This window comes from Ornithorhynchus anatinus, chromosome 3 (assembly GCF_004115215.2).
Source record: "Ornithorhynchus anatinus isolate Pmale09 chromosome 3, mOrnAna1.pri.v4, whole genome shotgun sequence".
In the NCBI taxonomy this organism is placed as follows: Eukaryota; Metazoa; Chordata; class Mammalia; order Monotremata; family Ornithorhynchidae; genus Ornithorhynchus; species Ornithorhynchus anatinus.
In genome coordinates this window covers 30,196,371-30,221,043 of record NC_041730.1, presented here as the reverse complement: position 1 = coordinate 30,221,043, position 24,673 = coordinate 30,196,371, and the positions used below count along the sequence as shown (strand labels likewise).

Genomic DNA, 24,673 nt, shown 5'->3' with positions numbered 1-24,673 from the left:
CCATTCATTCATATACAGTTTAGATGGAAAAGGAAAAAATAACACTTTTCTCTCTGCAATTTCTGTACAATTCTCCCCACCCCTGGCCCAATATTTCATTTATTTAATATTTCTTCTGAATGCATAGGCTCAGGAATATAACACCCCGCCAAGTGTGATGAAATTTACAAAAAGCTTCTATAGTGGCCTAGTGGAGAGAGCATGGACCTGGGAGTTAAAAGAACCTGAGTTCTAATCCTGGCTCTGCCACTTGTCCGCTCTGTGACCTTGGGCAAATCACTTAACTTCTCTGTGGCTCAATTTCCTCAACGTAAAATGGGGATACCTGGTCATCCTACATGCCCCATGAGGGGCAGGGACTGTGCCCGACCTAATTAACTTGTACCTTCCCCAGCATTTAAAACAGTGTTTGACACATAAGTGCTAAACAAAGGCCTTGAAAAAAAACAAAAACGCAACAACAAAAACTCTACTCCTAAAGCAACACTGGCTATTTTTCTCCCATTCATTTATGAAACGACCAGATTCGATTTTGGTGTATTCTAATCAACAGCATCTGTGTTTAAGGTGCAAATTTGAAAAGACAAAAATTAACTGAGTAAATCCTCCTGGGAAGTTACTCAACTATTTTAGTCGTGCCACTTGGCAGAAAAGGGGAAAAAAAAATCTGTTATGTATATGCTGTCCCTGTTAAAATGAGATGCCCAGGGAGTACCAAGATGAAATAAAAATAGCCTTCCGATTTTTGCTTTCTTATGAACCACAGTTTGACTTGGTTGGGTGAAACTAATCTAATAGCATGAAGCACAGTGGAGCCTGCTAGTGGTCACCAAATAGCAATAAACCCCTGCCATTTTCATTCAATCATAATTAGAGAGCACTTACTGTGTGCAAAGCACTGTACTAAACGCTTGGGAGGGTACAATATAACAACAGACACATCCCCTACCCATAATTTCCATTCTATGGCAAGTTTCCTATTTTAACTACAGCACTCTAAACTGATTTTTATTTATGTGTCCACAAGGATGTGGGATCTATGTGAAATGATATCATAGACTCACGACCTTGAATAGGTTTGGCTGAGTCTTTGAACAAAAATTATTTTCAGGTCTGGGTACCAAACTTGCACCCCAGGCCGGCCAAGAGGCCAGGTGTGAGGTTCTGAGCTGCTGACTGTAGATCAGTCAATAGTATTTATTGAGCACTCACTATGTGCAGAACACTGCAGTAAGTGCTTGGGAGCATGCACTATAGCAGAGTTGGTAGGCAAGTTCCCTGTCCTCAATGAGCTTAGAGTTTAGAGGGGACGGTGGCTGTTGGTGCTTCTGTCCTGGGCAGCTGCTGGCTCCTTGGGCTTCCAGGGTTCTGGGGGCCACTGCCCCCCGAGAACAGTGGCCATGGCCACTCCGACAGCTCCTCGTAACCAGGCTTTCTACACTGTAAGTTCCTTGTGGGCAGGGACCATGTGCTCAATAAATACCACCACTTGATTCATTAAGAGCAGGGGAAAGGTGCTTTCTTCTGTCTCTTCTTGCTGCTGACATTGCTGTCCAAAGAAAGGACCACCTGGATAAATGTGCACTTGAGAAAGGGCGTAGGAGGTTTATGCCTGTCTCTTTCTGTCTCTGGGACTGACTGGTCTTCATCTCTTTTTTTCTTGTCTTCTCTCTTGTATTTTGGCCCACTAATACTACAACTAAAAATTCTAATTATGCTGATAATAATAATGTTGGTATCTATTAAGCACTGACTATGTGCCAGACACTGTACTAAGAGCTGAAATGGGCACAAGCAAATCGAGTTGAACGCAGTCCCTATCCCTTGTAGGGTTCACAGTTTCAATCCCCATTTTACAGATTAGGTAACTGAGGCACAGAAGTGAAGTGATTTGCCCAAGGTCACACAGCAGACAAGTGGTAAAGCTGGGATTAGACCTATGACCTTCTGACTCCCAGGCCCATGCTCTATCCATTATGATAGCTGTGTTTATTCACTGATTTTCTTTTATTCTGTTTCATAGTGCTTAGGACAACCCATTCCCTCCAATGTACAGTCAATCAATACCACTTCTACTAGTGGGTTTGGTAACAATTTCTGTATGACTATATCAGTAATTTGCTGTTAAAAAAAAACCAGTCCTCATACAAATGTACAACCTCTAAAGTGGCCCATCCACAGAAATCAGTAGTGAATTTTATCCACCAGTGTTAAAGCAAGATAAGTAGGGGTACACTTCTGAGGATGAAACAAATAACAATTAGGGAATATATCAATCAATTTTTGTTGTATCTTCCAAGTATTTAGTACAGTGTTCTGCAATCAATAAATCAATCAGTGGTATTTATTGAGTGCTTACTGTGTTCAGAGCACTGTACTACATGCTTGGGAGAGTACGACAGAGCTAGTAGATATGTTCCCTTCCCACAAGGAGCTTATAGTCTAGAATAAACGCACAATAAATACTATTGACTGATAAGTGCCCTGTTTTTTAAAAGTCTAACCCAGCAAGGATATGCCAATAATCCATAAGGGTAAGAAATGTAATGTCACCTCTCCATAGAATCCAAAATTCCTATAAATGGTTTGGGGATAAGATTGGATATTACATTAAAAAAAATCTGGATGCATTTAATAACTGGTTCAACTATATGCATAATTCAATCTTGACCCAAAATCACTTCATTTAGCTTTATTAGATCAAGATTTATAAAGAGATTAGGCAGTTGAATGAGAAGCTAAGGGAAAGAAAGTGGTTGGAGCAGAGGATTCAAGTCCGGGACCAGAAGGTTAAGATGAGAAAATGACCAGGAGGGAATAGGACGTAGAAACTGGATTTGAGGATTTTTTTTGCCACCTTTAGGATTTATGTTTTACAATTCTTTGTCAATTTTTGTATACCATATACTTAGCCATTTATTCTTGCTATTTATTACCCTCAAGAATGTGGTTTCCTTGTGGTTAGGGAGCATGCCTGACAACTCTGTTGTAGTGAGCTTTCCCAGACGCTTAGGGAAGTGCTCTGTGGATAATAGGTGCTCAATACATACCATTGATGATTGATTTATTGAACAATTTATTGCACTTGGGGTGCTGTGCTGTACACATGGGAGAGTGAAGTGGACTAGAATTGGTAGATGAGACCCTTGCCCATGGGGATCTTATAGCCTAGAGTGAAATAAATCACATAAGCAGAACAAAAACCTTATTTTTTGATTCAGGATTTTGCAGTAGACTGATACAAGGAGCACAGGACTAGGAGTAATTCGAGTCAGATTCAATGGGACTCAGATTCAAGTCCCAGCTCTGCCATTACTCTACTGCATGACCTTGAGTAAGTCACAAATCCACTGGAGCCCCAGTTTTGGCACCTGTAAAAATAATCTGGTATGGGTCAGGGATTGTCCAGACCACTTAAATACTTTGATACTCATTCTACTCTCATCCCCTAAAGCACTTAGGTAATCATATCCTTATCCTCTGTTGCTTCTACTATCATCTATAATTTACTTAATCTCTGCCTCCCCTTGTAGACTGTATGCTCCTTGTGGGCAGGGATCATGTCTGCCAATTCTTTTGTCCCATACTTTCCCAAGTGCAGTTTTCTGCACACAGTAAGTGTTTAATAAATATCACTGACTATTTGATAGCCATAGTCTTCTGTACACAGTAAGCACTATAAATACTATTATTTTTGAAGTATCTGTTAAGCCCTTACTATATGCCAGACACTTTACTAAGTGCTGGGGTAGATACAAGCTAATCAGGTTGGAACCAGTTCATGTCTCACAAGGGGCTCAGTCTTAATCCCCATTTTACAGATGAGAGAAAAGTGGCACAGAAGTCATTCTAAAAGGGACTGGAACCCAGGCCCTTCTGACTACCAGGCCCGTGCTCTATTAGGCCTCGCTGCTACAGTCTATGGTTTTCATCCTGTTTTCATCAGAGGTGCCTATCTTTTCATTGTAACCACCAGAAATAAAAAGGGGAAAGACCTCAGATAGCTCACCGGGCAGAAGGCCATACTTCCGAGTCTTTTAAGCCTTGGGTGGAATCTCCCTGGACTTGTAGGAGTCATTCATTCATTCAATCGTATTTATTGAGCGCTGTGTGCAGAGCACTGTACTAAGCGCTTGGAATGAGCAGGCCTGGACAGATAGTCCCCACAGGATGGGCAGCTACAGCTTGCAATGTTAGGTCTCTGAAAACACTTCTCTGAAAAAACTCCTCTTTCCCCTTCAATGGTATGTTCTCTGAAGGCAGTGTCAATTACCTCTACTGTACTCTCCTAAGCGCTGAGTAGAGACCCTGCACACAGTTGGTTTTTAATTTGTGAATACTATTGATTGAAGCAGTTTGAGTGAATTAGACCCATGTCCAAAGCTGGTACATCTTGAACAGAGAGAGATCATTCAAAGGAGAAGCTATATTATAAATTTCTTGAGAGGAGGGATCATGTCTACTAATCTTCTTGTATTCTTCCAAGCCCTTAATAATGTTGGCACGTAGTAAGCGCTTAACAAATACCAAGTACTGTAGTAAGCGCTGGGGTGGCTACAAGCAAATCGGATTGGACGCGGTCATTGTCCCACACGGGACTCACAGTCTTCATCCCCATTTTATAGGTGGGGGAACTGAGGTCCAGAGAAGTGAAGTGACTTGCCTAAAATCACACAGAAGACAAGTGGTAGAGCCAGAATCAGAATCCAGGTCCTTCTGACTCCCAGGCCTGTGCTCTATCCACTTCACCATGTGCTAACCACACAGAGTGTGCTCAATCAATACCCTTGATATACAGCATCTTAAATTAAGTAATCAACTTTTTATGGTGTTCTTACCATTTTTTATTTTTTTCTGAAACATTACTGCTGGACATCTGCCCTGGCAGCCCAAATCCTTGATGGGAGTGATGAATACTTCAGCAAAAGAGAGTATCATTATTTCTGCTACTAATAATTACAGTGATTATTTTTAAGCACTTACTATGTGCTGAGCTTTGCACTAAGCGCTGGAGTAGTTGGAGATAGGTGAGACAGAGTCTAAGGGGGATAGGAGAACAGGAAGCAGCAGCAAGGCCTAGCAGAAAGAGCAGAGGGCACGGGCCTATGAGTCGGAGGGCCTGGGCTGTAATCCCTCCAGGGCCTGCTGCGTGACCTTGGTCAAGTCACGTAACTTCTCTCTGTGGCCTAGTTTCCTCATCTGTCAAACGGGGATTCACTACCAGTTCTCCCTCCTACTGAAACTGAGAACCCCATGTGGGACGGGGACGTGATTCGATTTGTTTACCGGATATTTATTCATTCAGTAGTATTTGATGAGCGCTTACTGTGCGCAGAACACTGTACTAAGCGCTTGGAATGTACAATTCGGCAACAGAGTCCATCCCTGCCCAATGACGGGCTGTGCTTAGCACATAGAAGGCGTTTACCAAATGGCACAGTGATGATGATTATCCACGGGTGGCTAATCTACGTTTTCTAAATAATGGTGGTATTTGTTAATGTGTTAGGCAGTGTATTAAGCGCAGGGGTGGATCCAAGCAGATCGGATTGGACACAGTTCTTGTCCCGCGTGGGGCTCATAGTAACAATCTCCATTTGACAGATGAAGTAACCGGAGAAGTGAGGTGGTTTCCCCAAAGGGCAGACAAGTGGAGGGGGAGGGATTAGGACCCACGAGCTTCTGATTCCCGGGCCGGTGCTCGACCCCCTAGGCCATGCTGCTGCCCGGCATGACGACGAGGCCGGGGTCCCGGGGTGCGGGGCCGGGGCCTCCCCTAAGCTTGTCCAGCCCTGATCGTACCTGCACCGATGCTACCCGGGGGCAGCAGCGGTCCTCCGCCGAGCCGGGACAGGCACACATGATGCAGGGAAGGCGACGACAAGCCGAGGGAGCGGGTGGATGGACGGACGGACCGGCCTCCCTCCTCCGGGGCCTTCTCCTGGGCCACTTCCCGGGCCTCCCACGGCGCTGCGAGGAGCCTGGGGGCGGAGCGGCAGGAGTGGGAGGGCCCTGGACTGGGACGAGGAGGAGGCGGGACCTTTATTATGAAGTCATCATCCTAAAATTGGCAGCTCTATACTGTTTCCATTCATTCAGTCGTTTTTATTGAGCGCTTACTATGTGCAGAGCACTGCACTAAGCGCTTGGAATGGACAGTTCGGCCACAGAGAGAGGCAAGCCCCGCCCAATAACAGGCTCACTGTCTAGACGGGGGAGACAGACAAAACAAAGCAAGTAGTCTGGCGTCAATATCACCAAGGTAAATAGAATCATAGGTATAGATAGGCACCTCATTAACAAAATACGTAATAATAAGTAATATATACAAATATGCACAAGTGCTGTGGGGAGGGGAAGGGGGGAGAGCAGAGGGAAGGAGTAGGGGGAATGGGGAAGGGAGGAGGAGCAGAGGGAAAATGAGCCCGTTATTGGGCAGGGATTGTCTCTAACTGTTGCCGAATTGTACATTCCAAGCGCTTAGTACAGTGCTCTGAAGCACTGTATTATTGAAGGCGCACCTCCTCCGGGAGGCCTTCCCCGACTAAGCCCCCTTTTTCCTCTGCTCCTTCTCCCCATCGCCCCGACTGCCTCCCTCTGTTCTACCCCCTCCTCGCCCCTACAACACGTACATATTCATTATTCTCTTTTATTAATGATGTGTATATATCTCTAATTCTATTTATTTATATTGATGCTATTGATGCCTGTTTACTTGTTTTATTGTCTGTCTCCCCTCTTCTAGACTAAGAACCCGTGTTGGGTAGGGATTGTCTCTGGTGCTGAATTGTACATAGAGAAGCATTGTGGCTTAGTGGCAAGAGCCCGGCTTCGGGAGTCAGAGGGCGTGGGTTCTAATCCCGGCTCCGCCACTTGTCAGTTAAGTGACTTTGGGCAAGTCACTTAACCTCTCTGGGCCTCAGTGACTTCCTCTGTAAAATGGGGATTAAGACTGTGAGCCCCACGTGGGACAACCTGATAGCCTTGTATCCACTCCAGCGCTTAGAACACTGTTCGGCACATAGTAAGCGCTTAACAAATACCACCATTATTATTATTATTCCCAAGCGCTTAGTACAGTGCTCTGCACACAGTAAGCGCTCTCACTTCCTCCAGGAGGCCTTCACAGACTGAGCCCTCCCTCTTTCCCTGCTCCTCCTACCCTCCCCATCCCCCCTACTCCCTCATTCATTCAATAGTATTTATTGAGCTCTTACTATGTGCAGAGCACTGTACTAAGCGCTTGGAAGGTACAAGTCGGCAACAGATAGAGACAGTCCCTGCCCTTTGACGGGCTTACCGTCTAATCGGGGGAGACCAGCAGACAAGAACAAGGGCAATAAATAGAGTGAAGGGGAAGAACATCTCATAAAAAACAATGGCAACTAAATAGAATCAGGGTGATGTACATCTCATTAAACAAAATAAACAAAATAAATAGGGTGATAAAGATACATACAGTCGAGCGGACGAGTACAGTGCTGAGCGGGTGGGACAGGAGAGGGAAAGGGGGGAGAAGAGGGTTTAGCTGCGGAGAGGTGAAAGGGGGGTAGAGGGAGCAGAGGGAAAAAGGGGGGAGCTCAGTCTGGGAAGGCCTCTTGGAGGAGGTGAGCTTTAAGTAGGGATTTGAAGAGGGGAAGAGAATTAGATTGTGTGAGGTCAGGAGGGAGGGCATTCCAGGACCTCGGGAGGACGTACTCCCTCCCTCTGCTCAACCCCCTTCCCCTCCCCACAGCACTTGCTTGTATTTGTACATATTTACTACTTTATTTATTAATGATGTGTATATATCTAGGATTCTATTTATCTGTTTCGATGGTGCTGTTGCCAGTCTACTTTTGTTTTGTCTCCCCCTTCTAGACCGTGAGCCCGTTGTTGGGTAGGGATTGTCTCTCTCTGGTGCCGAATCGTACTTTCCAAGCGCTTAGTACAGTGGCGTGCACACAGTAATATCGCTCAATAAATACGATTGAATGAGTAAATGAACAAATGCGATTGAGTGAATGAATGGAAAGAGGAGGAGACGGGTGGAGAGGCGGGAGGCGGGGCGAGAGGCGGGAGGAGGCCCGGTGGGAAGATGGCGGCGTCCTTGCAGCTGGGCCGTGGCCGGGCGCTGCTCCGCCTCGTCCCGGGGCCGGGGAGCCGGCGGGGAGGAGTCCGCGTCCTGCCGGCGGGCACTGGGGTTTGGCGAGGGGTCCACAGCGGGGGCTGGCTGCAGGGTGAGTGCCCGGCTTGGGGGGCACCGAGGAGGCCCGGCCCCAACCCCGCCCCGGCCTGATGGCTGACCTTGGCCACCCACCACCCTCCCTCCCCCCTTCTTCCTCCCCCAAAGCCTCCGAGGGGTGGCTCGCTGTGAGCAGGGAATGGGCCTCTTTTTTAGTAACAATTGGGGCACTCGTTAAGCGCTAACTGTGTGCCAAGCTTTGTTCTAAGCGCTGGGGTAGATGCAGTTTAGGTTGGACCCAGTCCTTGCTCCACATGGGGCTCCCGGTCTTAATCCCCAGTTTTTGTTTTTTTCGTTTACAGATGAGAGAACGGAGGCACAGAGAGTGAATTGTACACTCCAAGTGCTTAGTACAGTGCTCTGCACATAGTAAGCGCTCAATAAATACTGTTGAGTGAAGTGAATGACTTATCCAAAGTCACACAGCAGGCTGTATTAATGCTTGTCTACTTGTTCTGTTGTGTTGTCTGTCTCCCCCCCTTCTAGAGTGTGAGCCCGTTGTTAGGTAGGGATTTTTCTATTTGTTGCCAAATTGTACTTTCCAAGCGCTTAGTAATGATAATAATAATAATGTCGGTATTTGTTAAGCGCTTACTATGTGCAGAGCACTGTTCTAAGCGCTGGGGTAGATACAGGGTAATCAGGTCCCACGTGAGGCTCACAGTCTTAATCCTCATTTTACAGATGAGGTAACTGAGGCCCAGAGAAGTTAAGTGACTTGTTCACAGTCAGCTGAGAAGTGACAGAGGTGGGATTCGAACCCATGACCCCAGACTCCCAAGCCCGTGCTCTTTCCACTGAGCTACACTGCTTCTACACCCAGCAAGTGCTCAATAAATACGACTGAATGAATGAAGTGGCAGAATCGGGATTGGAACTCAGGTCTTTCTGGCTCCCAGGCCCTTACTCTATCCACTAAACCATGCTGCTTATATCTTACTCTCCCAGGCGCTTTCTATAGTGGTCTACACCCAGTAAGTGCTCAGTAAATTCGAATGACTGAATGGCATGAGCGCAAGTGAGATTAATGATCATCCAACTCTATAAAGACCTTGAAGAAAGGAAAGCAAATCTTCATAGTGGTTCTTACTAAAACCACCTGCCTTAGTACAGTGCTTTGCACCCAGTAAGCGCTTAATAAATAAGATTGAGTGAATGAATAGCATGAGTGTATGGAAAATCTAAGGATCATCAAACTCTTTAAGGTCTTTGAAGAAAGGAAAGCAACTCTTCATAGTGATTCTTTCTAAAACCACTCAGGTTGAGGTCACCCTGTCCACATCTCCTAGGGGACAAATAAGTGGATGTTAGTGGTCGAAAGGACGATTCCTAAAATGGTAGCATGGTCTGGTGGATAGAGCATACGCCTGGGATGCAGAGGGACCTGAGTTCTAATTGTGGCTCCACCACCTATCTGCTGTGTGATCCTGGGGAAGTTACTTGACTTCTCTGTGCCTCAATGATCTCATCTGAAAGTGTGGATTAAGACTGTGAACCCCATCTGGGACAGGACCTCTGTCCAATCCAATTTGCTTGTACATGTCCCAGCGCTTAGTACAGTGCCTGGCACATTGTAAGTGCTTAATAAATGCCACTATTATTATTAGTTTCCTCCAAGTTAATTGCATCATTATCAGGGAATGGGTGAAAATAGATCTTGAAGGCTCTCTTGGCATAACTCTCCAGGAGAATTTTTGAAGGGAAGGTCCAAAGGGTTGTATTGAAGATGAATAGGGTGATTTTCTTTATTTTAAGAGAGGTTTACAGATGATCATCAAGGATTTTTCCTTGTAATAGTCATATCGAAGAATCTCAGTATGCCGAACACCTTAATGCTTTCAGCGTTCTTGAGTTGGATATAAATGTTGCCATGTAAAGAATGCCCCCACCCCCCAAGTAATCATCAGCAATCATGACAAAATAACTCCATTGTCTACTCATGTCCAACAGCTCTTGCTTCTCTTATAAACTTTGAATTGATTTACCAAAGATTGAAGAAATAAACTCTTAAATTATTTTTATTCGAAGCATCATTAATGGATTATTTGAGTGGTTCTGTCACCTCCCAACCACCAGAACCTCATGGTTAAGTAGCACTCCCTTTATCAGAAGATGAGACTCTAAGGGCTGTGCTAAAATCTTTGCCTTCCCCCCGGGAACCCTTCACCTTGCTGCTGCACCCCCACCTGTCACTCTTCTTTGCAGCTCCCAAGCTAACCTTAACTGTGCCTTGCTCTTTACTCCCCCTGCTTTCACTTCTTCACCCATCTGTCAAATCCACATCCCTCCCTCTTTGTCCTAGGAGATACTTTTTTATGGTATTTGTTAAGCACTTACTATATGCCAACACTGTTCTAAATGCTGGGGTAGATACAAATTAATCAGGTCATACACAGTCCTTGTCCCACCTGGGGTTCACAGTCTAAGTAGGATGGAGAACGGATATTGAATCCCCATTTTGCATGTAGGGAAACTGAAGCACAGAGAAGATAACTGACTTGCCCAAAATCTGAAGGTGGGCAAGTGACAGAGCCGAAATTAGAACTCACGTCCTGTGGCTCCAAGGCCTGTTCTTTATCAACTAGGCCCTGCTGCTTCCCAGTCAGATTATATTGTTTCTACTGTCCCTGCTCATGCCTTACCAGTAATAATAATAATGGTATTTAAGCGCTTACTATTTGCCATGCACTGTTCTAAGCACTAAGGTAGATACAAGATAATCGGGTTGGGCATAGTCCATGTCCCACGTGGGGTTTTTGGTCTAAATAGGAGGGCAAACAGGAGAACTACGGCATAGAGAAGCTAAGTGACTTGCTCAAGGTCACGCAGCAATAGCTGTCCTTATGTGTATATTGATGATTCACACGTTGCGTTTATTCATTTTCCATCATCTTTCCGTTATCAGTTGAATCTGTATTTTGTATAGGTTTGTTTGTATGTGATTTGCTTGTCTTAAGGGCAGAGACTTTTATTTTTATCACACTCTCCCAAGTGTCTAGGACAGGGCTGGGCAACGTTAAGCACTCAATGAAATCGAATGTACAAGTTGATTGTACAGTAAATTAGATTGTAAGCTCCTTGTAGACAGGGGTCTGGCCTGCCATCTCTATTGTGTTGCGCTGTTCCAAACGTCTGGTATAGTGCTCTGCACTCAATAAGCACCCGATATAAATTAAGCACAAAGACAGCAGCAGACGTGCTGAGGGACCTCCGTAAACTTGCTTAAAAATGGGAGGTGAGAACAACAAAATCAGGACCTCATCCTTATTTCTTAACAAAATTTATAGCTCTCATTGCCCTTCTGCTCTTTGATTTGGTTGTAAAATAGAAAGCTAGTTTGATTGAAGAAATGGGATAATTGAACAAATTTGGGAAAAGTAACTGGCTTTCTACTGAATTAATTCTCTGTCCTCAACCTAAAATTTTATTATCTCTTTCTTGGTCCTCTCCTACCAGGCCTATTTTCTCCCCTCTCTTGAGGCGAGTCACATGGGAGAGCTGAGCATGTGACTGAGTGTCAAACCAAGCTGTTTAAATATTACCAACTTTTTTTTCCTTAAAAGTGCAAAGAAAGCTATCATATCTTCATTTGGAGGATGAGTCGGTTTACATTAATTTTTCCAGATCTAACTAACTTACTTAAATCTGCCCAGAAAAGGATTTGGAGCCTGGAGATTGCAGAGCCTTTCATATAATGTACTTCCTGAGGTACCTGGGTGTAAATATCTATACCTCCTCTGATTGCAGCTGCTGCTTGAGAGGGCTTGGATCACTCCTGAAGCTGAGCCAGCATCTCCTCCTCCCCCCCCCCAGAAGTTGTGTTCTAAGCCTGCCCCCTCTAACTGATTTAGAGGGGTGATTGATGTAATTAATGAGTAGGTGGTTAAGGGGTGCAGGATTCTCCTCCCCTGTGAGCTAACGGTCAGCCTCGGGGCCTCTGGTGAACCCACAGGAAATCATGGCTACTTGTTGCAAGGGACACTGGTTTGGCAGGAGCTGAGGAGTGGAAAGATACCTCTGCCAGTCCTCTGATTCAGCAGTGCAGGGAGGGAAACCACACTGAGTATTCACATACCTGCACATATGTCTTCCCTCCCCTACTCCCCACGTGCATCTGTGTGTGCTCCCAAGCATAGATTACCCCCAGAACATCCACAAAGAGCCATAAATAATAATGACGATGGTATTTGTTAAGCTCTTACTATGTCCCAAGCACTTAAACAGACTCTACATACCACCAACATACATACACATACCTACATACATAAAGCCACAGTTATTCACAGACCCTCCTTTCCACATATTCAAAATCTGCCTATATCTCCTCTCACACATACACGCCCATGTAGAGTCCTAGGCCCACACACACTGGAGCACACACAAATGTCCCTGTAGAAGCAGACCTTAACAGGACTATACACACACACACACATACAGACACACAAACACCCCTTCTCCCCCTACCCCCAACAAGAATACAGATAAAATCCAGAGGAAATTAGAAATACAAGCCTGCATACACACATATCATTCAGTTCATTCATTCAATAGTATTTATTGAGCGCTTACTATGTGCAGAGCACTGTACTAAGCGCTTGGAATGAACAAGTCGGCAACAGATAGAGACAGTCCCTGCCGTTTGACGGGCTTATAGTCTAATCGGGGGAGATGGACAGACAAGAACAAAGGCAATAAATAGAGTCAAGGGGGTGAACATCTCGTAAAAACAATGGCAACTAAATAGAATCAAGGTGATGTACATTTCATTAACAAAATAAATAGGGTAATATATACAGTTGAGCAGACGAGTACAGTGCTGAGGGGATGGGAAGGGAGAGGAGGAGGAGCAGAGGGAAATGGGGGGAAAAGAGGGTTAAGCTGCGGAGAGGTGAAGGGGGGGTGGTGGAGTAGAGGGAGAAGAGGAGCTCAGTCTGGGAAGGCCTCTTGGAGGAGGTGAGTTTTAAGTAGGGTTTTGAAGAGGGGAAGAGAATGAGTTTGGCGGAGGTGAGGAGGGAGAGCGTTCCAGGACCGCGGGAGGACGTGGCCCAGGGGTCGACGGCGGGATAGGTGTGACCGAGGGACGGTGAGGAGGTGGGTGGCGGAGGAACGGAGCGTGCGGGGTGGGCGGTAGAAAGAGAGAAGGGAGGAGAGGTAGGAAGGGGCAAGGTGATGGAGAGCCTTGAAGCCTAGAGTGAGGAGTTTTTGTTTGGAGCGGAGGTTGATAGGCAACCACTGGAGTTGTTTAAGAAGCGGAGTGACATGCCCAGATCGTTTCTGCAGGAAGATGAGCCGGGCAGCGGAGTGAAGAATAGACCGGAGCGGGGCGAGAGAGGAGGAAGGGAGATCAGAGAGAAGGCTGACACAGTAGTCTAGCCGGGATATGACGAGAGCCCGTAGCAGTAAGGTAGCCGTTTGGGTGGAGAGAAAAGGGCGGATCTTGGCAATATTGTAAAGGTGAAACCGGCAGGTCTTGGTAACGGATAGGATGTGTGGGGTGAACGAGAGAGACGAGTCAAGGATGACACCGAGATTGCAGGCCTGAGAGACGGGAACGATGGTCATGCCATCCACGGTGATAGGGAAGTCTGGGAAAGGACCGGGTTTGGGAGGGAAGATGAGGAGCTCAGTCTTGCTCATGTTGAGTTTTAGGTGGCGGGCCGACATCCAGGTGGAGACATCCTGGAGGCAGGAGGAGATGCGAGCCTGAAGGGACGGGGAGAGGACAGGGGCGGAGATGTAGATCTGCGTGTCATCTGCGTAGAGATGGTAGTCAAAGCCGTGAGAGCGAATGAGTTCACCGAGGGAGTGAGTGTAAATGGAGAACAGAAGAGGGCCAAGAACTGACCCTTGAGGAACTCCAACAGTTAAAGGATGGGAGGGGGAGGAGGCACCAGCGAAGGAGACCGAGAATGACCGGCCAGAGAGGTGAGAGGAGAACCGGGAGAGGACGGAGTCCGTGAAGCCAAGGTGAGATAAGGTATGGAGGAGGAGGGGAGGGTCGACAGTGTCAAAGGCAGCAGAGAGGTCAAGGAGGATTAGAATGGAGTAGGAGCCATTGGATTTGTCAAGATGGAGGTCATGGGTGTCCTTAGAGAGAGCAGTCTCGGTAGAGTGGAGGGGATGGAAGCCAGATTGGAGGGTGTCTAGGAGAGAATGGGAGTTGAGGAATTCTAAGCATCGATTGAGGCGACTCTTTCTAGGATTTTGGAAAGGAAGGGTAGCAGGGAGATAGGGCGATAACTGGAGGGGGAAGTGGGGTCAAGAGAGGGTTTTTTTAGGATGGGAGAGACGTGGGCATGTTTGAAGGCAGATGGGAAGGAACCATTGGAGATTGAGTGGTTAAAAATAGAAGTTAAGGAAGGGAGGAGGGCAGGGGCGATGGTTTTAATAAGGTGAGAGGGAATGGGGTCCGAGGCGCAGGTGAAGGGGCTGGCACTTGCGAGGAGGGAGGAGATCTCCTCTGAGGATACTGCAGGGAAGGATGGGAAAGTAGGGGAGAGGGTTGGTGGGGGGGAGGGTAGAGGCAGAGGGGTGACTTTGGGGAGCTCAGACCTGATTGTGTTGATTTTCGTGAGGAAATAGGTGGCCAGATTATTGGGGGTGAGAGATGGGGGAGGGGGAGGAGCAGGGGCCTAAGGAGAGAGTTAAAGGTCCGGAACAATCGGCGGGGGTGACGGGCATGAGTGTCGATGAGAGAGGAGAAGAAGTTTTGCCTGGCGGAGGAGAGGGCAGAGTTAAGGCAGGAAAGGATAAATTTGAAGTGTATGAGGTCGGCTTGGTGCTTGGACTTTCGCCAGCAGCGCTCAGCAGGAACCTCCCGAGGGACAGGAACCACCACGTCTAATTCCCACCTGTGTATTCTTTCCCAGCGCTTAGTACATTGCACTGCACATAGTAAGCACTAAATAAATACCATTATTATTAATAGATATGGCAACAGAGAAGCACAGATATACCCCATTTTCCAAACAACCTCAGTACATAACAATCCAGTTATGTCACCATGCACTAATTGCCCGTGTAGCCCAGTGCTATCCAATCACTGCTGGAAAATTAATTTCCTCCTGACCCCTTCACTTCCCAAATTAACCCAATCTTTTGTGATTTTTAAAAATCCCCTAAATGCATAACTTATTTATAAATCATTTTGAACATTATTTATTGCAGTAGTCATTGATTTAGTTAGCAGCGTGTTAACAATGTCCTCCCCTACTCGGAAGGCTAGGTGATAGATCCTGTTGTTCTTAAGATTTCATAATGACTGTCCAGTGTCCTTTGCATTCAAAATGAAGATTTTGATATTACACTTAACTAGTTTATCCTTAGTACCTGAGTACTGCCAAGGATTCTTTAAAATAATTAGTAGATAATGATAGCAATAGTGGTACTTTTTCATTCAATTCAATTGTATTTATTGAACGCTTACTGGGTGCAAAGCACTGTACTAAGCGCTTGGGGAGTACAGTGTAACAACAGAGACATTCCTGCCCACAACAAGCTCACAGTCTAAAGGGGGAGACAGATATAATATAAATAAATAGATAACTAAATTAATTAAAGATATATGCATACGCGCTGTGGGGATGGGAGGGAGGATGGATGAAGGAGCAAGTAAGAGCAGCGCAGAAGGGAGTGAAAGAAGAAAAGAGGAAGGAGATGTGCCTTTAAAAAGACTCTAAAATTGGGGAGAGCAATTTTATGAGGAGGGAGGGTGTTCCAGGACAGAAGCAGGATGTGGGCAAGAGGTCGGCGGTGAGATGAGATCTAAGTATAGTGAGAACGTGTGCATTAGAGGAACGAAGTGTGCGGACTGGTTTGTAGTAGGACAGTAGTGAGATGAGGTTGGAGGGGGCATGATGATTAAGTGCTTTAAAGTGCTTTAAAACCAATGTTGAGGAGAAGCAGCGTGGCTCTGTGGAAAGAGACTGGGTTTGGGAATCAGAGGTCATGAATTCGAATCGCGACTCTGCCACTTAATAATGTTGGTATTTGTTAAGCGCTTACTATGTGCAGAGCCCTGTTCTAAGCGCTGGAGTAGACACAGGGGAATCAGGTTGTCCCACGTGGGGCTCACAGTCTTAATCCCCATTTTACATATGAGGTCACTGAGGCACAGAGAAGTTAAGTGACTTGCCCACAGTCACACAGCCGACAAGTGGCAGATCCGGGATTTGAACCCATGACCTCTGACTCCAAAGCCCGTGCTCTTTCCACTGAGCCATGCTGCTTCTCTACTTGTCAGCTGTGTGACTGTGGGCGTCACTTCACTTCTCTGTACCTCATTGACTTCATCTGTAAAATGGGGATTAACTTTGAGCCTCAGGTGGGACAACCTGATTACCCTGTATCTACCCAGCACTTAGAACAGTGCTCTGCACATAGTAAGCGCTTAACAAATGCCAACATTATTATTACGTTTGATGCAGAGGTGGATGGGCAACCACTGGAGTTTCTTGAGGAGTGGGGAAACATGGTCTAAACATTTTTGAATAAAAATGATTTGGGCAGCAGAATGGAGTATGGACTGGAGTGGGGAGAAACAGGAGATTGATATAATAATCAAGGCGGGATAGGATAAGCGATTGCATTTGTTAAGCTCTTATTGCATGTCAAGCACTAGTCCAAGCTGTGGGGTAGATACAAGGTTATCAGTGTGGGCACAGTGCCTGTCCCACATCAGGCTCACAGTCTAGGTAGGAGGGAATAGGATGTAATCCCCATTTTTGCAGGTGAGGAGACTGAGGCACAGAAAAGTTAAGTACTTTCAAATGGGAAAATGCTCCTTAATTCACTGAAGAAAGTACTATATTTAATCACCAAGAGGAAACTCAATTTTACAGTTACAAGTCTTCTTTCTGCAAGACGAACAGCATGGCATAGTGGAAAGAGCATGGGCCTGAATGATCTTGAGCAAGTCACTCAACTTCTCTATGCCTCAGTTCCCTCAACTGTAAAATAGGGGTTACATTAGACTGTGAGCTTCATGTGGGACAAGGACTGTGGCCGACCTAATTAACTTGTACTTGCCCCAGTGCTTAGAAAAGGGTTGGGCACATAGTAAGCTTTTAATGCCATAAAAGTTGAAGAAACAAAATGACTTGGCCAAGGTCACATAGCAGATTGGGATTAGAATTTAGGTCATCTGACTCCTTCCACTAGGCCTTACTACTTCTCTTGAAGAAAGAAGGCTTATGAAAGTAAAATTTAGTTTTCTCTAGGCGTTACTTTCCTCAGTGAATTAAGAGCTTTTTCTCTTTGAAAGTTGTCTGTACTTTTTCTATAGAGTACTTTCTTTCCTCAAGGAATTAGAAGCACTTTCCCTTTGAAAGCTCTGTGTTTCTCTAGCATTGCTTAAAAATTTCCCTTGTTACCTTTGCTCTATATTATCTAACCTGCAGATGGCAGAAGTGTTTTATCTTTAAAGGTGATTTTAACAGTTTAATTGCATTTAATAAGTTATTATATTAAAGGTAGGTGATTAAATGAGCCAAGTCTATTCCTTTGGGATCCTAGAAAACACATGTTAAGGGCAAATATAGGGAACCTGCCTAAAAAAACCAAACCAAAACAAAAAAAAGCTAGATAATTTACTTCTGCATTGGTTGGCTTAATTTCACGGTTCTTGTCTGGGTTTCTATTAATCTGAAAGTCTGTCTGCACTTCTTTTCCTGCCTTCACTTCTGCCTTACCTCTGTCTTTGTTTATGCCTCTTCTTTTTCCATTGTTTCTGTCATAACCAGGAAAAGTGCAGTTGCTCAGTTAAAGATAGTCAAATAGAACTCTGGAAGTAAAAGTGAATATGTATTTCCAGTTTTCCAGATATTTGGGTGAAACTCATTTTACTCAGTGTTGTTAGCTCAGTAATGTGTCCAATATACAGATTTAGACTTCACCCAGGGTATAGTCACCCAGTAGTACTTATTGAGCACTTATTCTGGGTAGCACACTATACTAAATGTTTGGAAAAATACAATAGAGGCACTGATAAACACAATCCCTGCCTTAAAGGAGTTTATAGTGTAGTCCAGTACACACACTAAAATAAACTACAGGAAGGAGAAGCAACGGACTGTAGAGATATGTGGCCAAAGAACATATCTATCTATTTTATTGTTCTTTCCCAAACCCAATAAATTTGATTGATCAATTGATGCGAGTAGAGTTGGGAGATGGAATATTAATCAGGGAAGGCCCCATGGAGGAGATGTCATTTCAGAAGGGCTTTAAAGGCAGGGAGAGGGGAATCTGCTGGATAAGAAGAGGGGAGGGTGAAAGAGCTCCACTGAGAGAGAGATAAAGAGGTACAGTGATTAGTTTGGCTTTAGAAGAGGGAAGTGTGTGGTTTGGGTTATTGATTGTCAGTTCTTTGAGGGCAGTGATCATGTGTACCTACTCTTTCGTACTCTCCAAAGAGCTTAATACAGTCTCTACAGACACACTCAAATGCCACTGACTGGTTAAGAGAGGATTGAAGATAACAGCACAGGCTTGGAAAGGCAGAACTGGTTTCTAATACTGGCTCTACCATTTGCTGTGTGTCCTTGGGCAAATCACTCAATTTCTGAACCTCAGTTTCTTCAACTGTGAAATGGGGATGAGCCTCATGTGGGGCATGGACAGTGTCCAACCTGATTAACCTGTATCCACCCCAGTGCTTAGTATAATGCCTGGCACATAGTAAGTGCTCAACAAATGCAATGAAAAAAACCCACAATTCAGACAAAAACACAAAATAAAAAATCAGTAGGGTTCTGTGGCTAGAGGAGCAGAATTTGTCTCCTCGGGGCTCCGAGTTTAGGGTACCCCTGCAGCCACCAGTCTTCCCAAGATTTTGTGGAGGGATCATAGTGTGGGTTTGTGCAGGAGCTGCTTTTATTCCTGTTCTGGTGTTCACAGAGCGTGCCCATAGCAGGGGCCTTCAGTGAAGGGAGGGAAGGCAGTAGGAAGTAATGTTTGAGACAAATGATCTGGGCAGCAGAGTGAAATATAGATTGAGGAGGGAAGAATAGTCCTAGTAATAGCTATTAAGTGCTTACTGTGTGCAGAGCACTTTACAGCACTGTAATAGAGTACATAAGTGGAAACTAGACAGGAACCCTGTTCCTCACAGGGCTCAAAATCTATGACTATAGGTGCAGAGCGAGGTCTGGAAACAGACATTTTGGAAGCAAAGAAACGATAAACACAAATGCACAGTACACAAGATAAAAACAAGTCGGTAGAGTGCTGTGGCTAGAGGAGCAGAATTCCAGGCTCTTTGTGATTCAGAGTCCATGGTACATCCATAGCCACAACAACAGCTACTAAGTTTCTCAAGGTTATATGAGGCCTCATGATACTATTATTATTATATTTGCTAAGTGCTTACCATGTGCCAAGCATTGTTCTAAGCACTGGGTTAGGTACGAAGATAAGCTGGTTGGACACATTTCCTTTCCCACATGGAACTCACAGTACAAGTTGGAGGGAGTAGGATTTAGTCTGTTTACAGTTCAGGAAACTGAGGCACAGAGAAGTTAAGTGACTTGTCCAGAGCCATACAGAAGATAAGTAGGGGAGTTGGGATTAGAACCCAGGTCCTCTGACTCTCAGGCCCATACTTTTTACACTAGGTCACTAGTTTCCCAGTGCTTCTTCATTCTTTCATTCAGTAGTATTTATTGAACACTTACTGTGTGCAGAGCACTGTACTAAGCGCTTGGCTGAGTACAATACAATATTAGACACATTCCCTGCCCTCAATGAACTTGCAGTCTCAAGTAGGGGAGACAGACATTAATATAAACAAATAAATTACAGATATGTACATAAGTGCTGTGGGGCTGGGAGGGAATGAACAAAAGGAACAAGTCAGGGTGACACAGAAGCAGGAGAGAAAAGAGGAAAAGGGGGCTTAGGGAAGGTCTCTTGGAGGATATGTGCCCTCAATAAGGCATTGAAGAGGGGGAGAGTAATTGTCAGATTGTCAGATTTGAGAAGGGAGGTTGTTCCAGGCCAGAGGCAGGATGTGGATGAGGGGTGGAAGGTGAGATAGACAAGATCGAGGCACAGTAAGCAGGTTAACATTAGAGGAGTGAAGTGTGTGGTCTGGGTTGTAGTAGTTGTTGGGGAAGCAGCATGGCTCAGTGTAAAGAGCCTGGGCTTCGGAGTCAGAGGTCATGGGTTCGACTCCCGGCTCTGCCACTTGTCAGTTGTGTGACTCTGGGCAAGTCACTTAACTTCTCTGTGCCTCAGTTACCTCATCTGTAAAATGGGGATTAACTGTGAGCCTCACCTGGGACAACCTGATTACCCTGTATCTACCCCAGCACTTAGAACAGTGCTCTGCACATAGTAAGCGCTTAACAAATACCAACATTATTATTATTATTTAGTAGGAAAGTAGTGAGTGAGGTAGGAGGGGTCAAGGTGATTGAGTGCTTTAAAGTCAATGTTGAGGAGCTTCTGTTTGATGTGGAGGTAGACGGGCAACCACCAGTTTCCTGAGGAGTGAGGAGGCAAGTCCTTAGCACTTTTGTAGAAAAATGATCCAGGCAGCAGAGTGACATATGGGCTGGAGAGGGAAGAGACAGGTGGCTGGAAGGTCAGGAAGAAGTCTGATAGCAGTAATCCAGTCAGGTTAGGACAGTGATTATATTAACATGGTAGCAGTTTGGATTGAGAGGAAAGGGCAGATTTTAATGATGTTGTGAGGGTGGGGCTGTCAAGATTTGATGATGGATTGAATATGAGTTGAATAAAAGAGAGAAATCAAGGATAACAACAAGGTTACTGGCTTATGAGAAAGCACTGATAGTGGTGCTGTCTACAGTGATGAGAAAATCGGGAAGGACAGGGTTTGGGTGGGCAGATAAGGAATTCATTTTGGACATATTAAGCTTGAGATGATGGGAGGGCATCCAAGTAGAGGTGTCTTGAAGGCAGAAGGAATTGAGTGACTGCAGAGAGAGAGATCAGGGCTGGAGATATTGATTTGGGTATCATCCGTATAGAGGTGATAGTTAAAGCCATGTGAGCCAATGAGTTCTCCAAGGGACTGTGTAGATGGAGAATAGGAGGGGACCTAGAACTGAACCTTGAGGAACTCCCAAAGCTAGGGGGTGGAGGCAGAGGAGGAGCCTGTGAACGAAGGTGACTGAGAATGAGTGGCCAGAGAGATAAAAGGAGAACCAAGAAAGGACAGTGTTGGTGAAGCCAGGTTTGGATAATGTTTCCAGGAGAAGTGGATGGTTGAAAGTCAAAGGCAGCTGAGAGGTCAAGGAGGGTTAGGATGAAGTGGAGACTGGTGTGGTGGGAGACCCAGGGCCATCTCCCAGGGAGGCAGCACGACTGGTGCCTAAAGCATGCCGGGTGGAGGGGAGAGAAGGCAGTTTGCGTGCAGCCATATAGTTAGGGGGCCAAGAACAGTCAGGGAGGCCAGCCCGCAGTTAGTGGATGCTTCATTTGGCCGCGGGGGAGAGGGGAAAGCCTGGAGGTAGAGGGGTTTTGTAGGATGCCTATGCAGTTTAAAACTGTGACAACTGCTTAGATTAGGGTGGTGGCACTTTGAATGGAGATGAAGGAGCAGATTCTGGGGAAGAGTTGAAGAAGCAACCAACAAGATTTTGTGTCTGAATAAGCAGGCTGAAAGAGAGAGGAGTCAAGGATAATGCCAAGGTTACAAACTTGAGAAACAGAGAGATGATGATGATGATGTCAACAGTGATGGGATTCTTAGGAGGAGAGGATTTGGGAAGGAAGATGAGTTTGGTTTTGGACGAATCGAGGTGGTGCTGATGAGACATCCATGTAATCATGTCCTGGAGGCAGGAGGAAATGTGAGACTGCAAAGGAGGAGAGATTTAAGTTGATCATCAAGTCACTGTATTTCCCTTCAGGGTTAACTTGAAGTCTTTCTTAGCCTATGAGATCTATATTTCTCCCCTTACCTCCTCTCCTCAGTTATTCAGCTTATGAATCACTCTTTCTGCCTGTGGCCATTTCACTGCATATTATTAGTTTCAGTGAAAGGTGAACTGTGTCAAGGGGTGGAGAGAAAACTGAAATTGCTTTTGTTTCTTGTTAGCCTTTCTTATTAAAGGTTTAGTAGGGGAGTAGATTAAAATTGCTCCCTTAAGAAGAGGTTTTATATATGTATGCAATTCCTGTCTCTCTGGAGGATCACTTAATTATGGTTGTAAATGCTTACTATGTGCCAATGCTTAGTGCCAGGATAGATACTGTTGTCTTTTAATATCATTTATTGAGCCCCTACTGTATGCAGAGCAGCATACTAAGCACTTGGAAGAGAACACTAGAGGTAGAAGTGGGATCTCTGCCCTTAAGAAGCTTACAAGACAATGGGGCATTCAGTAAATCAGTGGTATTTTTTGAGCCCTTATTGTGTGCACTAAGTGCTTCAGGGATCACAATAGAGGTGGTAGATAAGATGAATGAATGATGGTATCTGTTAAGTCTCACTGTGTGTCAGGCACTGTTTTAAGTGCTGGGTAGATACAAGCTAATCAGATTGGACAGAATCTCTGTCCCACATGGGGCTCATAGTCTTAATCCCCATTTTTCAGATGAGATAATTGAGCCATAGAGAAGATAAGTGACTTGCCCAAGGTCACACGATAGACAAGTAGCAGAGCAGGGATTAGAACCCAGGTCCTTCTGACTTTCAAGCCTGTGCTCTATCCACTAGGCCATGCTGCTTCCTCGGTCCTGGTTCTCCTACCTCTCTAGCTGCTGCTCAGTCTGTCTCACAAGACCTTCCTTGGCTTCTGATATGCCAAGTGTGGGTTTCCCTCAGAACTCCGCGTGTACATTCGCTCCCTCAGAGAGCGCATCCGTACCCACGGCTTTTAACTTCAACCTCCATGCAAGTGGTTGAAGTTACGACTTTGCTACTTTGCTAGTCGTGACCTCTCACTGCCACTACCGTGTCATGTATTCTCTTGCTTCCAGGACGTGTCTTTATGGATGCCCACTGACACCTCAAGTTCAGTATGTCTAAACCTGAATTCCTCATCTTCCCAGCCCATATCTGTACCAAGCTTTCCCATCACAGTTAATCACACTCTCCTTTTTGTCTCTGAAACCTGCAGCCTTTATAATATCCCTGGTTCTGTTCTCTCTTTCAATTCCCATATTCAGTTTGTCATTGAAGCCAGTTGGTTTTTTCTCTACAACACTTCCGTAATTCACCCTTCCTCTCTATCCATACAGCCACCATGCTGAATCAGGAACTTCTCAAATCCTGGCTTGACTACTGCATCAGTATCATTACTGACCTTTCACCCTCCAGCCTTTTCCTTCTCCAGTCCATACTTCAAATGATGCTGTTCATATATCTCCCAGTTTCTCATGAACCTCAGATAGTTACCCATTTCTCTCTGCTTCCAGCAGAAACTCCTGATCGGCAGTTTTAAGGCACTCAATAAACTGCTGTCCCACTAATTTATTTTTCTTGTCCTACAATACCTCAGCGCAGATTCACTAGGCTCAGTCTCATCCCTCCTGCCTCTGATCTCTTGCTCATGCCTTTCCTTCTTCGTTTCTGAACCTTCCTCCCTCTTAGTGTCTGTCAAACCACAGGTTTCCCTCCTCATCTTCAAAACCCTTCTGAAATGTAATCTCCTTCCAGAGTCCTTCCTTGATTAATTCCTCTTCTTGGTTTGTTTTATTCCCCCAACTGCAACTCCAGCATTTTGCACCAGCCATTCGTTAATATATTCTGTTTCTTCTCTTTCTTACCTGTAAATTATTTTAGTATTTTTTGTCCTCACCGGATTGTGTTGTGGGCAGAGAGCGTGTCTTCCAGCTCTCTTATATTGTGCTCTCCCAAGCGCTTAGTTCGGTGCACTGCACCAGTAATTGCTCAGTAAATATGATTGATTGTAAAATTGTGTGCGGTGATATTGTTTTATTGATCCTACTTTTCTGACTGCTTAATACAGTGCCCTGTACACAATAGGTACTCAGTATACTCATACTTTCGACTGGTATAGACTGTAGACTGTAAACTCCTTTTAGAGCTTTGTCCTCTCTCAACTGCTTAGTGCAGTGCTTTGCCCACAGTAAGTGCTCAATAAATACCATTGATTAGGTATAGGGGGAGGAGAGAGTGGATAAAGTAAGGGAGAGAACCGTTTGATTGTCTTGAAGCTAATTGTCTTAATTCTGGAGGGGAGTGATTAACCATGAAAGGTTTTTGATAAGTGAATGAACATGTTACTGTATAATGCCTGTTGCGCCCAGAATTTACAATCCAAGAGGTTGGGAGAGCAGGTATCTTGTTTCTGTTTTTATACCTGAGGAAGCAGAAACTGAGAGATTAACCCACTTGCCTGCTGTGTGACCTTGGGCAAGCTGCTTAATTTCTGGGAAGCAGAGTAGCCTACTGGACAGAGCACGGGCTTGGGAGCCAAAAGGACCTGGGTTCTAATTCTGCTGTGCCACTTGGCT

General features: G+C 45.3%; 2 protein-coding genes across 2 annotated transcripts in view; one reads left to right on the top strand and one right to left on the bottom strand.

Moving 5' to 3' along the window:
- The window catches only part of LOC100076505 (APAF1 interacting protein), a 38,976-nt gene extending 32,983 nt beyond the window's left edge, over positions 1-5,993 (bottom strand). The window contains exon 1 of the mRNA XM_007658739.3: positions 5,803-5,993. Within this exon, the coding sequence (XP_007656929.1) occupies positions 5,803-5,862 (60 nt within the window). The 5' untranslated portion in view covers positions 5,863-5,993. The remainder of the gene's footprint in view (positions 1-5,802) is intronic.
- Positions 5,994-8,055: 2,062 nt separating this feature from the next.
- Positions 8,056-24,673, top strand: part of PDHX (pyruvate dehydrogenase complex component X) — a 67,468-nt gene continuing 50,850 nt past the window's right edge. Inside the window, exon 1 of the mRNA XM_029060086.2 lies at positions 8,056-8,219. Coding sequence (XP_028915919.1) covers positions 8,078-8,219 — 142 coding nt within the window. The 5' untranslated portion in view covers positions 8,056-8,077. The remainder of the gene's footprint in view (positions 8,220-24,673) is intronic.